This window comes from Theropithecus gelada, unplaced genomic scaffold (assembly GCF_003255815.1).
Source record: "Theropithecus gelada isolate Dixy unplaced genomic scaffold, Tgel_1.0 HiC_scaffold_15884, whole genome shotgun sequence".
Lineage (NCBI taxonomy): Eukaryota > Metazoa > Chordata > Mammalia > Primates > Cercopithecidae > Theropithecus > Theropithecus gelada.
This window is the reverse complement of record NW_020257641.1, coordinates 4,059,163-4,071,877: the sequence shown is the minus strand read 5'-3', so window position 1 is coordinate 4,071,877 and position 12,715 is coordinate 4,059,163. Positions and strand designations below refer to the sequence as shown.

At 48.1% G+C, this 12,715-nt stretch overlaps 1 protein-coding gene across 1 annotated transcript in view; it reads left to right on the top strand.

Annotated features, from left to right (window-relative positions):
- Window positions 1–10,797, top strand: part of LOC112617148 (transcription factor CP2-like protein 1) — a 69,597-nt gene extending 58,800 nt beyond the window's left edge. Inside the window, exons 14-15 of the mRNA XM_025373884.1 lie at window positions 2,034–2,085; window positions 2,994–10,797. Of these exons, the coding sequence (XP_025229669.1) occupies window positions 2,034–2,085; window positions 2,994–3,040 (99 nt within the window). The 3' untranslated portion in view covers window positions 3,041–10,797. The remainder of the gene's footprint in view (window positions 1–2,033; window positions 2,086–2,993) is intronic.
- Window positions 10,798–12,715: the final 1,918 nt, after the last annotated feature.

Sequence of the window (12,715 nt, the reverse complement as noted above, 5' to 3'; positions counted from 1 at the left end):
CCATGTGGGCTCTGCGTAGGGCTTTGCATGCCCAAGTGGCTGGGCTGCCAAGAGTCCTAGATGGAGCAGGCCAGCAGAATAGAGTAAATGTACTTCACGCATCATTAGGTCCTGTGGGAGGGGCAGGGGGCGACAGGTGGATGGATTTGCAAGATTCGAGGCAGTAATCCAGAGCAGGCCATAAAATGTGGATGGCATTTTTTCAGTTTGAAAAAGGGTTCTGCCATTGTGTTAGCTAGTGTGTGTGTGTGTGTGTGTGTGTGTGTGTGTGTATTGTGTGTATGTTTATATATTTTATTTTTGTTTTTTTGGAGACAGTCTCGCTCTGTCGCCCAGGCTGAAGTGCAGTGATGTGATCTCAGCTCATGGCAACCTCCGCCTCCTGCGTTCCAGCAATTCTCCTGCCTTAGCCTCCAGAGTAGCTGGGATTACAGGCACCTGCCACCATGCCCGGCTAATTTTGTATTTTTAGTAGAGATGGGGTTTCACCATGTTGGCCAGGTTGGTCTGGAACTCCTGACCTCAGGTGATCCACCCACCTCGGCCTCCCAAACTCCTGGGATTACAGGCGTGAGCCACCGCGCCCAGCCTGTTTATATATTTTAAAAATATTCTTTAAATGTAAATTGTGAAATGCAGTATAAATATGGAAAGAATTTATAAAACTTACTTGTACAGTTAAAGAACCATTGAAGTACCCATGTACCTGCACTCAGGGTACCAGAATGTTGTGTTAGAAGTCCCTTTGTGGACTGATTTCATAACAGCCAACTGGCTGGTATGAATTTTCTATGAAGCATTCCCTTGTTCCTCCTCGATATATTGTTTAATTTTGCTATTTAAAAACTTTCTGTGAGTGAAATCATAGTGTATTCTTCTGTGACTTCTTTCATTTCACATTTTGTTTGGAAGGTCAGGCATGTTGTAGTATACAGCTGGAGCTCACTGGCACCGCTGAGGAGCACGATTCCATCACAGCTGGTTCGTGCTTCTGCTGTTGATTGACAGGGCTGGTAGGAGTTTGGTGTTACTGCAGACGATGCTGCGCTCACCAGCCTCATGCCCGTCTTTGTGATGTAGGAGTTTGTCCAGGGCTCATGACTTGGAGGAGAATGTAGGAAAACTTCCTTGTTGGAAATGCATGGTCATTCTTACTGGGTCCCATGAACAGTGTTAGAAAGATTTACATCCCCGTCAGTAGTGGACACCAGTTCCTGTCTGCATTCTGGTTATATTTTTATCACTAAATCAGCGCCGTTTTACAGATAGGGCTATGGAGACAGGAAGTTAAAAAGGTTGGCTTGTGCAAGGTCACTGGGTAGTTCGTCAAAATTACAACTCCAGAGAGGAGGCTCCTGAGCAGAGCCGTTAGTTTCCTGCCACATTTATAGACACAGGTAGTGGAACCCTCCTTTATATTTTGTCTTTGGAGGATGCTGATGTGTAGATCCTACTAAGTACCAAGGTTTCTATTTTTAAAAACATTTTATTTAGTTGTTTTTATCTGTTGCTGTCAGTCACATACACATTCCTATAAAGTGTCCGTTACAGAGACTGGAAGAGTCAGTAACTAGGAAAAAGCAAAAACAGTGCAAACAAACACAAATCAAGTGGTCCAGTATTAAATGCTAACATCTTGATTCCCGTTTGGGCCTCTTTCCATCCTTCATATTCATACTAGATGGTTGGGGTTATGTTCAGCTTTCTGTTACTTAAATTGCAATCATGTCACACTTTGATTCTGTGTCCTCATTTTTCAGTGAATGTTGTAGCAGAACCGTGTTCCTACTGTGTTCGTAGGCACCGAGGCAGTGGCGTTTACCGTGTTCCTGCGTGTGTAGGCACCGTGGCAGTGGTGTTTACCGTGTTCCTGCGTGTGTAGGCACCGTGGCAGTGGTGTTTACCGTGTTCCTGCGTGTGTAGGCACCGTGGCAGTGGTGTTTCGGCAGCTGTGCGTGGCTGGGCTCTGCCCCCGAGGCTTTCCAAACTTCAACTCATGGTTGAAGGAACATGTTCTCTCTTTTGTCTTTCAGATGGTGCAGAATTTCCAAGATGAATCCTGTTTTGTCCTCAGCACAATTAAAGGTGAAGCCTCCCCCTCCCCCTGTTTCTTCCCCCTTTCTTGTTTAATTGAAGCGAGTGAGCTGCATCCCTGGGGTAGTCGTGGGGGCAGGTGGAGGGTGGGGCCTTCCTGCAGGATGGCCCTTCCAGAGAGTGCTGACCTGGGAAAAGCCTTTGAGAAAAAGAAAGCACAAACTCTCTGTGAAAGCTAGCCCTAGAAATGGCAGAACAAGTGAGATTGGCCCCCAGGGTCACTTCTGAAAGGGAAATCCCAGGCCAGGCAACTTGTTCTCTATGAATTCAGTGTTGAGTAGAAGCAAGATGCGTTGTGGGTTTCCTGGAGTCCTCTAGGAAGATCAAGCCCAGAATACAGCCACTGAGTCTGCAGGCAGCGTGGGTCGGGATGGGGGGCGAGGGGGGCCCACCTGACGGTGTGCCTGTGTTCTGCCGAGGAAGAGCTTGTGGACCGGGAACATGTATTTATTCATTAAAGGTAGAGAAAGACCTACTGTGGCCTTCCTAAGGGCTGGGGTTAGCGTATGTCAGAACAAAAGCCCTCTGACCAACTCATAGACCCTGGACCATGAGGAAGCCACTTCTCACCTTGTCCTGTGGATCTAGCCACTGAGTGTCTTTAGGGTTCTGGGGGCCATAATATCCCTGAGAACCACAGTTGTCCAAATCCTCCTTGGAACATAGGTTTTCATCCTTGGGCGTAGGACTATGGTAGAAAGACCTATTGTCAAAAAGACACTAAACGAGGCAGATGTCAGGGCTTGTGAGATCCCTGCTTCTGCCAGCACACTTTGCTGTATGCGCCCTATTTTGGTGGTCTTTGCTAATACCCTAACAGCATGCCTTTTGGGACTCCCCAGTACTGTGGCACTGCACCTTTCTTCCTGTGAAATACACTCAGTGTTTCTCTCTTGCAGCCGAGAGCAATGATGGCTACCACATCATCCTGAAATGCGGACTCTGAGCAGCAGTGGGCCTTGTACCTGCCTCCAGCTCCCAGCCCTGTGGATCCCCATGGATGTAGAAATTGCCTCACTGTAAGCTGTGGCCTCACCAGGCAAGCTGAGGCCAGGAGGGACCCTGCCCAGTCTGTGAAAGCTACAGAGCACCAACCAGCAGAAGCCTGTGGACACCAAGTACGGTGTACAGAAAGCCAGTGGCTCCTTTCTCCCTTCCTCTTGGCCTCCAGATTTTGAATGGTTCCTTGTGCTTTTCCGTTGGTCCAACCCTGACATTCTAAAAGGGCAACCAGTGGAGACGTCTGCTCTGAAACCCCTCATCCCTTAGTTGGAAGCTGATTGGGTATCTTGGTGCCACCTGTATTGGTCCCTTCTGACCACTCTCCTGCCTCCAGAGAAAGCTCTGCTTCACCCTGGAAGCTGCTACCTTTACCTCCTCCTCTGGGAGTTGGCTGCATGGCCAGCACTGCTGACTTGATGGGAGCAGTTTGCCCTCATTCTCCTGTTTCAGGTTTGCTTCCCTTCTCCGTGACCCTGGTCAACATCCGCCTTTCCTGTTCTTGGATGAATGGATGGGAGTGGGGCTATTCTGTGCCTTCTACCTCTTTCTTCTCTACGTTGTTTCTAAGGATTTGCTGCTGCAGAACCCAAAGATGCGCTCCTGTCTCTGCACTGGTGCCTTGGCGTGGTAGATGCCACAGTGTATGTGCACTGCCTTTCTCACAGACATTAGTTCTGAGGCCCTTTGTGGGGCGGTTAGGGGGCTGGTAATAGAAAAAGACTATTTTATTTCCTGGCAATCATGGGTAAGGAGGATTAGGAATGAGCATCCCATCATGTCATCAGATGACCTTGACCACCACAATACCAGGCCCTCTTGGATGGACTTATAGAAAGTTAGAGAAGACCTTGGTGAACCACTGCTAAACTTGCCACAGGAACATTGTATTTTCTCTGGGTGCCCCTTACTTAAACGTTTATCTTTGTTTGTTTGTAGGGGCTCTGTTTAGGGTCTTTTGCCTGCATCAGAATGGGTTCGTCGTCTTAATGACCTAACTCTGGGGAAATTTGAGTGTCAGTAACTGCGGTAGACTCAGAAATTTGTCTTGGCCTTGCCTCTGGTTCCTGGGATCCAGTGGTCTCCGCTGGCCCAGGGCTTCAGCTCTTTGTTAATTGAGGTTCATGGGAACCTTCTGACCACCTGAATGGGATGTCATAGCTTCTAAATGGAGCTTCTGTGGAATGAAGTGCTAGACTGAAGGATTACCAGAATAAAACAGGGTCTACCATGGGTAGAACTTGTTTTATATATGAGGAAGCCAAGGCTCAGAGGAGCAAAGTCACTTGCATGGTAGCACATAGTGATAGGGTAGTTATATAAATTTATCATTATGAACCAGGACATTTCAGAATAAAAGGGGCTCTGTTAGTCATTCTGTTGGATAATAGCCATGGCATTCCTACAGAATAGAGTGAGGACAGGCTCCTGATTCCTCTTCCTTCTTTAGAGGAGAAGCGGGGAGTGGGTTAACTAACAGCTTTATTGAGGTATCATTCACATGCCATACAGTTTACCCATTGCTAGTGTCCAATTCTATTGTTTTTAGTAAATTCACAGAACCACAGTCAATTCACAGAATTACAATCAACGTTGGTACATTTTCATCACCCCCAGTAGAAACCCTGTACCCTTTGTCTGTCACTCCCCTACTTTCCCAACTCCTGCAGTCCAAGGCAGCCATGAGTCTACTTTCTATGTAAGATTGACCTACTCTGGACATTTCATATATCTGGAATCATGTGATATCTCTTTTGGGACTGGCTTCTTCCACTGAATGTTTTCTAGGGCCGTCCAAGTTGAGCGTGTATCAGTACTTCATTCCTTTGTATTGCTGAATAATACTTCATTGTATAGATAGACTACATTTGTTTATTGATTCATGAGTTGATGGACATTTGTGTGTTTTTACTTTTTGGCTACTCTGAATGATGCTACTATGAACATATTTCTACAAGATTTTATGTGGACATATGTTTTCATTTCTTTTGGGAATATACATAGGAGCGGAATTGCTAGGTCTTACAGTAACTCTGTGTTTAACTTTTTGAGAAACTAGCAGACTGTTTTCTACAGCAGCTGTACCATTTTACATTCCCACCAGCAATGTATCCAGGTTTCAATTTCTCTACATCCTCACCAACACTTGCTATTATCTGTTTTTTTGCTTTTAGCATCCTAATGACTATGAAGTGCCATCTTGTTGTGGTTTTGATCTGCATTTCCCTGATGGCTACTTATGTAAAGTGTCTTTTCCTGTGCTTATGGGCCATGCATATTTCTTCTTTGGAGAAAGGTCTATCCAGATCTTTTGCCAATTTTTAATTGAGTTGTCTTTTTTTTTTTTTAAGTTTTCTATTTTCCTAACCACTAGACTACCAGGGATGGGCCTTCTTTTTATTATTGAGTTGTGTGAGATATTTGTATATTCTAAATGCTAGTCTTTTATTATCAGGTATATGATTGGTAAAAACGTTCTCCCATTCTGTGGATTGTTTTCACTTTCTTGATGGTGTCCTTTGAGACACAAAACTTTTTAATTTTGATGATTTCCAAGATACCTTTTTTTTTTCTATTGTCACTTGTGCTTTTGGTGCCATATCTAGAAAACCATTACCTAATCCAAGGTCGAAAAATGACTGTATTTTCTTCTAAGAACTTGTATAGTTTTAGTTCTCACAATGGTCTTTGATCCATTTCGAGTATATTTTTATATATGATGTGAAGTAGGGGTCCAGTTTCATTCTTTTGCTTGTGGATCTCCACTTGTCCCACTGCTGATTATTGAGAAAAATATGCTTTCTCCACGGAATTGTCTTGGCACCCTTCCTAGAGGCCTCTGCTTCTTACTGGATCTTCTTTCCTGGGACGTGGTGGTGGTGGGAAGCTTACCTTTTTTTTTTTTTTTTTTTCCCCACTTAGTCTGTGTTTGGTTCCACCAGTTTTACGCTGCCTTTCTACTCTGTTCTTGCTGTCTCCCTCTTTACCTGAGTCAACGGTACCGAGTCCTCTCTCTCTCCAATGTTTCCCAGTCTTTCTTGGTGCATGTTCTAGCTCTACACACTAGTCCTTAGAGGAAGGTCAAGACCAGTGATTTCCTGCTATGAGTCATGAGGAAACTGAATCAACTAGAAGTGGAATAATGTGCTCAGGGTCACACAGCGGAAGGATCAGGACTAGACCTTTGGTTTTCTGAGGTCCAGCCCCTCAGGCTGTCATCACTGTACCCATGTGATGTCACTACCAAGGCCAAATGATGGTGGGCTCAATTTTAATTCTCAAAAGTGTGGGAGGCTAATATTTTACTTCTTAGTTCCAAAAGAAGATGTAATAAAAGTCTGTTACCTGAAGTGTGCTATTAGTAGAGTCTCCCATTTTTCTGGCATGCCCCTGGCATCTGCTCTTCTTACCTTCTCGTGGTTATGGTTAAAGCTTATAGCTTATGAAAGAAGAGAAAATAATAAATACTCAAAAAAGCACACATGGTAATTTGGTACCAAAATGTCTCAGATGCCTAATGTAGCAGCTCATCCCTTTCACAGGGGTCAGATGAGCGAAAGCTCCAGGTTTTGATGTACAGAAAAGCCATAGCCCTTCCCACGGCTGTCCAGGGTCTTTCCTGCGAGTCCAGAGGCCCTGGCCTGTTGAGCGGGACAGCTTTTCCCAGGGCACTGCCACCAACCTGTGGCTTCTGAACTGCAGCTTCTTTTTACAGTGAACCCCAGAGGGAAATAAGACAGACACCTGTGCTCAGGCCACCATCTCGAACTGGAAGCCCAAAGCTGAGTTCCTTACTCTTCGGTCATCACGGTTTTTGCGGGGTATCTGTTTGCAAGGTTGAGATAAACCCTTTCCTCTTTACCAGGTTGTCCCTTCCTGATGTAGGGACAGAGGCTGTTGAGTGGAGGAATAATAGGTTTGCTGGAGGAGGGGCATGGTATGCCTGTGGAAAGGACAGGATGGGGTGGGGAGGTCGAGGCTTTGGCTTGGGGTCCTAAGCAAAGGTCAAGCGTTGCCCTAGTGACCTCTTGCCCAGGCAGCCCGGAGCCCCTTACACAAAGCTGTTAACCTAGAGAGGGCTTTACCAGCAGCGGACTGGAGCCAGCCAGGGTCACAAGTTTCCAAGTCCAGCGTTGCTTCAGGGGCTGGCCTGAGTAACTGAAGATCTGAAAATCATTAACAAGTCGATGAAATAAACGGAAAAGCCTCTTAGGCTGTTGTCAGTGGAGCAGAGGGAGAAAGCCCCTAGGCGCTCAGAGGGGGTGGGAAAACAGTGGATGATTGGGTGGGGGTGGGAGATTAGATGTTGGCACTGCCTGGGATGTAGGAGGAGGGACAGGGAAGGTCCTACATCCCAGTCCCTCACTCAGTATAAGTCTCTTTGCCTCTCTGGATCTCCATCTCCTCCTGTTACAAGTACAGGCTTGGCGATCTCTGCAGATGGCACCAACCTGCCATGAAATGAATCTGAGGGGCACCAGGGCTTTCCCATTTTTCCCTCCATCAAAATCGTACAAAAAGCTGGACATGGTGGCTCATGCCTCTAATCCTAGCATTTTGTGAGGCCAAGGTGGGAGAATCGCTTGATGCCAAGAGTTCAAGACCAGCCTGGGCAACATAGTGAGACTCATCTCTGTCTTTTTGGAAAAAAAAAAATCTTTGAAAATTGCATAACAGGCAGGAGACCTTTATGTGTACCCATCCTGATGGTACACAGTGCCACCAGTGCTCCTGCAGTGCAAGGCGGCATGCTTCTTGACATGAGTCAGATTGTCTCCATCGTGTCTTTGGGAATCAGCCCTGGCTCCTAACTGGGCTGACTACTCCTTCCGCAAACTTATAGGGGCCCCCAGATATTCCTTGCCAGCCAGGGACCAGACACAGTGCAGGCACAGTCTGTGTCATTGGTGCGCATGTGCATGTTTACATGTGTACCTGGGTCCCTTCCCTCACTCCTGAATTTGCCATGAGCACAGCCAGAAGCAGCCTTAGCTTGGCAAGGTGTGGAGATGGCTGCTCTTCCCTTGGCATTTGGGGAAAACAGGCTTCCTCTGTAGCTTGATGATTCCCTTTTGATCTTATGTGACCTCCTGGAGAGTGGATGAAGCTGGCGGCCTTAGCTCTTCTAGAGAGTGTAAGTGGCACTGGGCGAGGCCCCCAAGAGCAGGGCAAGGCCTCTAGTGTGGATCTTCCACACGACTGGCTTCACACAGGCACTTCCCCTCGGGTTACATGCTCTGTGTCATCTTACCAGTCCAGCGTTGCAAGTAGGAAATGCTTGTACCTTCTTCTGATTGCCACCTCCTTCCCATTGCCCCTTAAGGACAGTGCTTGAGGACCAGTGAGGTGCTGGTCAGGCACCCCAGGCCTCCTTCCTGGGCCCTGCCCAGGGGCACCCTGAGAGCTCCTGAAACCCCCACTTAGCTTCCAGATCTTTCTGCAAAAGCTCCTCCTGGCTTTCCTCCCTCCCCCAATCTATAGGTCACAGCTAACAGAGCTGAGGGCAACTGCTGTGCTAGTGGCCAGGGCTGCACCTGCCATCCCCGGCTCTGCCATTTTAGGGCCTTCGAGAGGCAGTGTCCCTAGGAAGTAGCTCTGAGGCATGGGTTTTCTGCTCCATGCAGGGCAGCTGATGGGATGAGGTGGGGAAGGGCGGTCACTGCTTGGGCCCCAGCTGGCCAGCCCTGTGATGGGGTAACCAAAGCATGTCCCTCCGCAAAGGGCCAGAGAGGGAACCTGTCCTCATGCCCTTCGTCCTGAGGGGCCCTGACGTGGGCAGCAGGGGTCGGGGGAAGTTTTCAGGTCTTCATCAAAGAGAACAGTATGATATCATCGGCTCCGCACCCCTCATCCTGTATCAGCACTCAGCGGTGTGTGACTGCCCTTGTCAGCCAGCACACGATGGCCCCACCCAGCCCACTGCCCGTTTATGCCACCGATTTATGATAGGGAATGTTATCTTTGAACCCAATTGTTTTCTCCCCCATCAAAAAAAAAAATTATTCTTATTAGTAGACATGTATTTACCAAAATATGTACTCAATTATTGTATTTTGGATTTTATCAATTTAAAAATTTGTGGAAATGTGTTTGCTCTTATGCCAACATAATATTGATTTTGCCTCTTGGATCTGAAAGCCCAAAATATTTACCATCCAGCCCGTTACAGAAAGAGTCTGCTGACTACTGAGCCAGATCTCCATTACCTCCATCCCTGCTGGATGATTTAAATAAAGTCTCAGACAGCAAGGGCTTTTGTAAAAGAATAAAACGACTTGGTTTGAGCTTGGAAGCAGGGGAAGCCCTCAGATGGGCAGTTTCTGCGTTAACCCTGCCTGTCACGCATCTCGTGTTCTGTGTGGCTGGTGAGCCCTCCTTGGAAGGTTCTGGTGCTCCAGCTGGATCCTGCAGAGTCCGCCCCGCCTCGTGGTGGGAATGCAGAGCCCTTTGCTTTCCTTCTTGCCGCCTGCTTCCTGTTCCTGGAGACCCGTTGGGCCTTTGGCCTGCATCCCCTGACCAGGCCCCTCAGGGTTGATGCGTGGGGAAGGCCTTTGAGCGGTGGTGGGCAGCAGTGGCCTCCTGGCCGGCGCACACTCTTGTCCTGGGAGGGGCAGCCTGATCTCACCTCCACCTAGTGCCTTGGGGATTGAGGACCTCTTGGTTTCTCTGGAGCCTGCAAACCTCTTCCCATGTGTCCAGCTGCTCTTCCTGCTACAAAGGGGACCGCTCACAGTGGCCGCAGCTTGGTGGTTTGGAGGGGCAGCCCCGGGTCCTCCATAAGGGTATCCTGGGCCTGAGAATTCTGCATCTGCCATTGGAGGATGGACAGCCTCAAATGGAAGGAGTTCCACAGGATGGGTCTGAGGTCCAGCTGTGGCCATCCAGCCCCCTGTGACTTGTCCAGCCTCTGTGCACTGCTGGTGTCATCACTCCAGGGGCAGACAGCAGCCACTGCGCTCCTTTTCTCCATGAGTAACAGCAGTGGTCGCAGCTGGGGCTAACGGGCCAGGCTTTGTGTTCTGTGCATTTGCTCAGCTTCTCACTTGATCCTCCCTAAAGCAATGGGGAGGCCCCCGCTAGCCCAGTTTGCAGGAAGTCAACAGGGAGGTTAGATGGGGGCCAGGGTCCCACAGCTACTGATGGCCTGAGCCAGGTGGAGCTTCCTGGTGTCCAGTCCGGATCCCACTTGCAGACCTCATGCTGTCCAGATAGGTGGGATGAGTTCTTTTGTCACAGTGCTGGCTCTGTCCTGAGGCCTCATTGCTGGGCCGGGTGTGTTCTGCTGGGGAAAGCTTTGTGGGGCTTGCTTGGTTAACCACAGAAGAGAAGGGGACTCTTTGGGGTGCCTCCCCGCAGCCTCCCCGTGCTGGGTGGAAGCACAGTTACTGTGTTCTCTAATGTTCGTGTATTTAAAGTGATTTCTTTCTAAAGATGTAACCTCAGCACCTTTCTCCAGATTGGGTGACTCTTCTCTAAAGGTGGTGGGAGTATCTGTCGGGGTGACGTGGCCCTTGGATGGGTCAGGTGGGTGTGAGAGGTCCTGGGGAGGTGGGCGTCAAGCTCGAAGTTGTCCTACTGCCATGTTTTTGTACCTGAAATAAAGCATATTTTGCACTTGTTACTGTACCATTGTGCAGACAAGAAGTCTGTATGTGGGATCTGTGCTTGGGTTAGAATGCAAATAAAACGCACATTTGTAAGAAACCTCTGTGGCTCAGGCCTTGAGTTGTTTTGGTTTTTTGTTTGTTAGATTCTGGTAAAATATACAAAACAGAAAATTTACCATCTTCGCTCTTTGAATTGTACAGGTCAGTGGTATTAAGTACACTCACATTGTTGTGCAACCATCACCACCATCCGTCTCCAGAATTCTTAATTTTTTGTTGAGACAGGGTCTTGCTCTGTCACCTAGGCTGGAGTGCAGTGGCATGATCACTGCTCACTGCAGCCTCAACCTCCCCAGGCTCAGGTGATTCTCCTACCTCAACTTCCCAAGTAGCTGGGACTACTGGCGTGTGCCACCACGCCCAGCTAATTTTTTTGTATTTTGTAGGGACGGGGTTTCACCATGTTGCCCAGGCTGATATTGAACTCTTCGCCTCAAGCAATCTGCCCGCCTCAGGCACGGTAGCTGACACCTACCTGTAAATGCTGAGATTACAGGTGTGAGCCACCACGCCCAGCCCAGAATTCTTTTCATCTTGCAAAACTGAACCTTTGTACCCATTAAACACTGACTTCCCATCCCCCAGCGTTCATCTATTTGCATTGCTACAAAGGAATACCTGAAACTGGGTAATTTATAAAGAGAATTGGCTCATGCTTCTGCAGGCTGTACATGGCTTCAGCATCTGCTTCTGGTAAGGGCCTCAGGGAGCTTGCAGTCATGGTGGAAGGTGAAGGAAAGAGCCAGCTTGTCACAGGGTGAGAGAGGGAGCAAGAAAGAGGGAGAAGGTGCTAGGCTCTTAATCAGATCTCATGTGAACTCATAGAGGACTCACTCATTATGAGGACAGCACTAAGCCATTCATGAGGGATTTGCCCCCATGACCCAAACACCTCCTACATGGCCCACCTACTACATTGGAGGTCACATTTCCACTTGAGATTTGGAAGGGACACATCCAAATCATATCACCCTTGTCCCAGCCCCTAGCAACCACCATTCTCATTTCTGACTCTATGAGGGACATCATAAAAATGGAATCATATAGTATTTGGCCTGTGACTAGGGTGTTCTCAAGGTTCATCCATATTGTAGCTTGTGTCAGAATTTCCTTTTTTTTTTTTTTTTTTGAGACAGCCTTGCCCAGGCTGGAGTGAGATGGCATGATCTCGGCTCACTGCATCCTCCACCTCCCAGATTCAAACGATTCTCCTGCCTCAGCCTGCCAAGTAGCTGGGATTACAGGTGCCTGCCACTATGCCCGGCTAACTTTTGTATTTTTAGTAGAAATGATGTTTTGCCATGTTGGCAGGCTGATCTCGAAGTCCTGACCTCAGGTGATCTGCCTGCCTCGGCCTCCCAAAGTGTTGGGATTACAGGTGTGAGCCACCGCGCCCGGTCAGACTCTCCTTCCTTTTTCAGGCTGAATAATACTCTGTTGTATAGATAGCCCACATTTTGTTTATCCACTCATCCTGCAGTGGACATTTTGGTTGCTTCCATGTTTAAATATTGTGAATGATGCTGCTATGCACATGGGCGTGACCAGACAGCTCTTCATGTCCCTGCTTTCAGTTCTTTTGGGTAATGGCCAAAATGGGATTGCTGGGTCAATTCCGTGTTTAATTTTTTAAGGAACCACCATCCTTTTTTCCATAGGGGCTGCACCATTTTACATTCCCTCCAGCAGTGCACAAAGGTTCCAATTACTCCTTGCCAACACTCATTACTTTCTTGGGATTTTTTTTGTCTTTGTTTTTAAATAATAGCCATTGTACCTGGAGGCCTCAGGTGTCTGAAGTTTGATCAGTGGGTGGGCTGGCTGAAGGCTGGTCAGCACGTTTGCAGCACTGCCACCCCAGTCTCTTATCATCTCTTACCAAGATCAGGGCAGCAGCCCATGAGCCACCCACAGTCCTCCCTACCAGCTCCTGCTCTCCCTCCCAGCCCCTACCC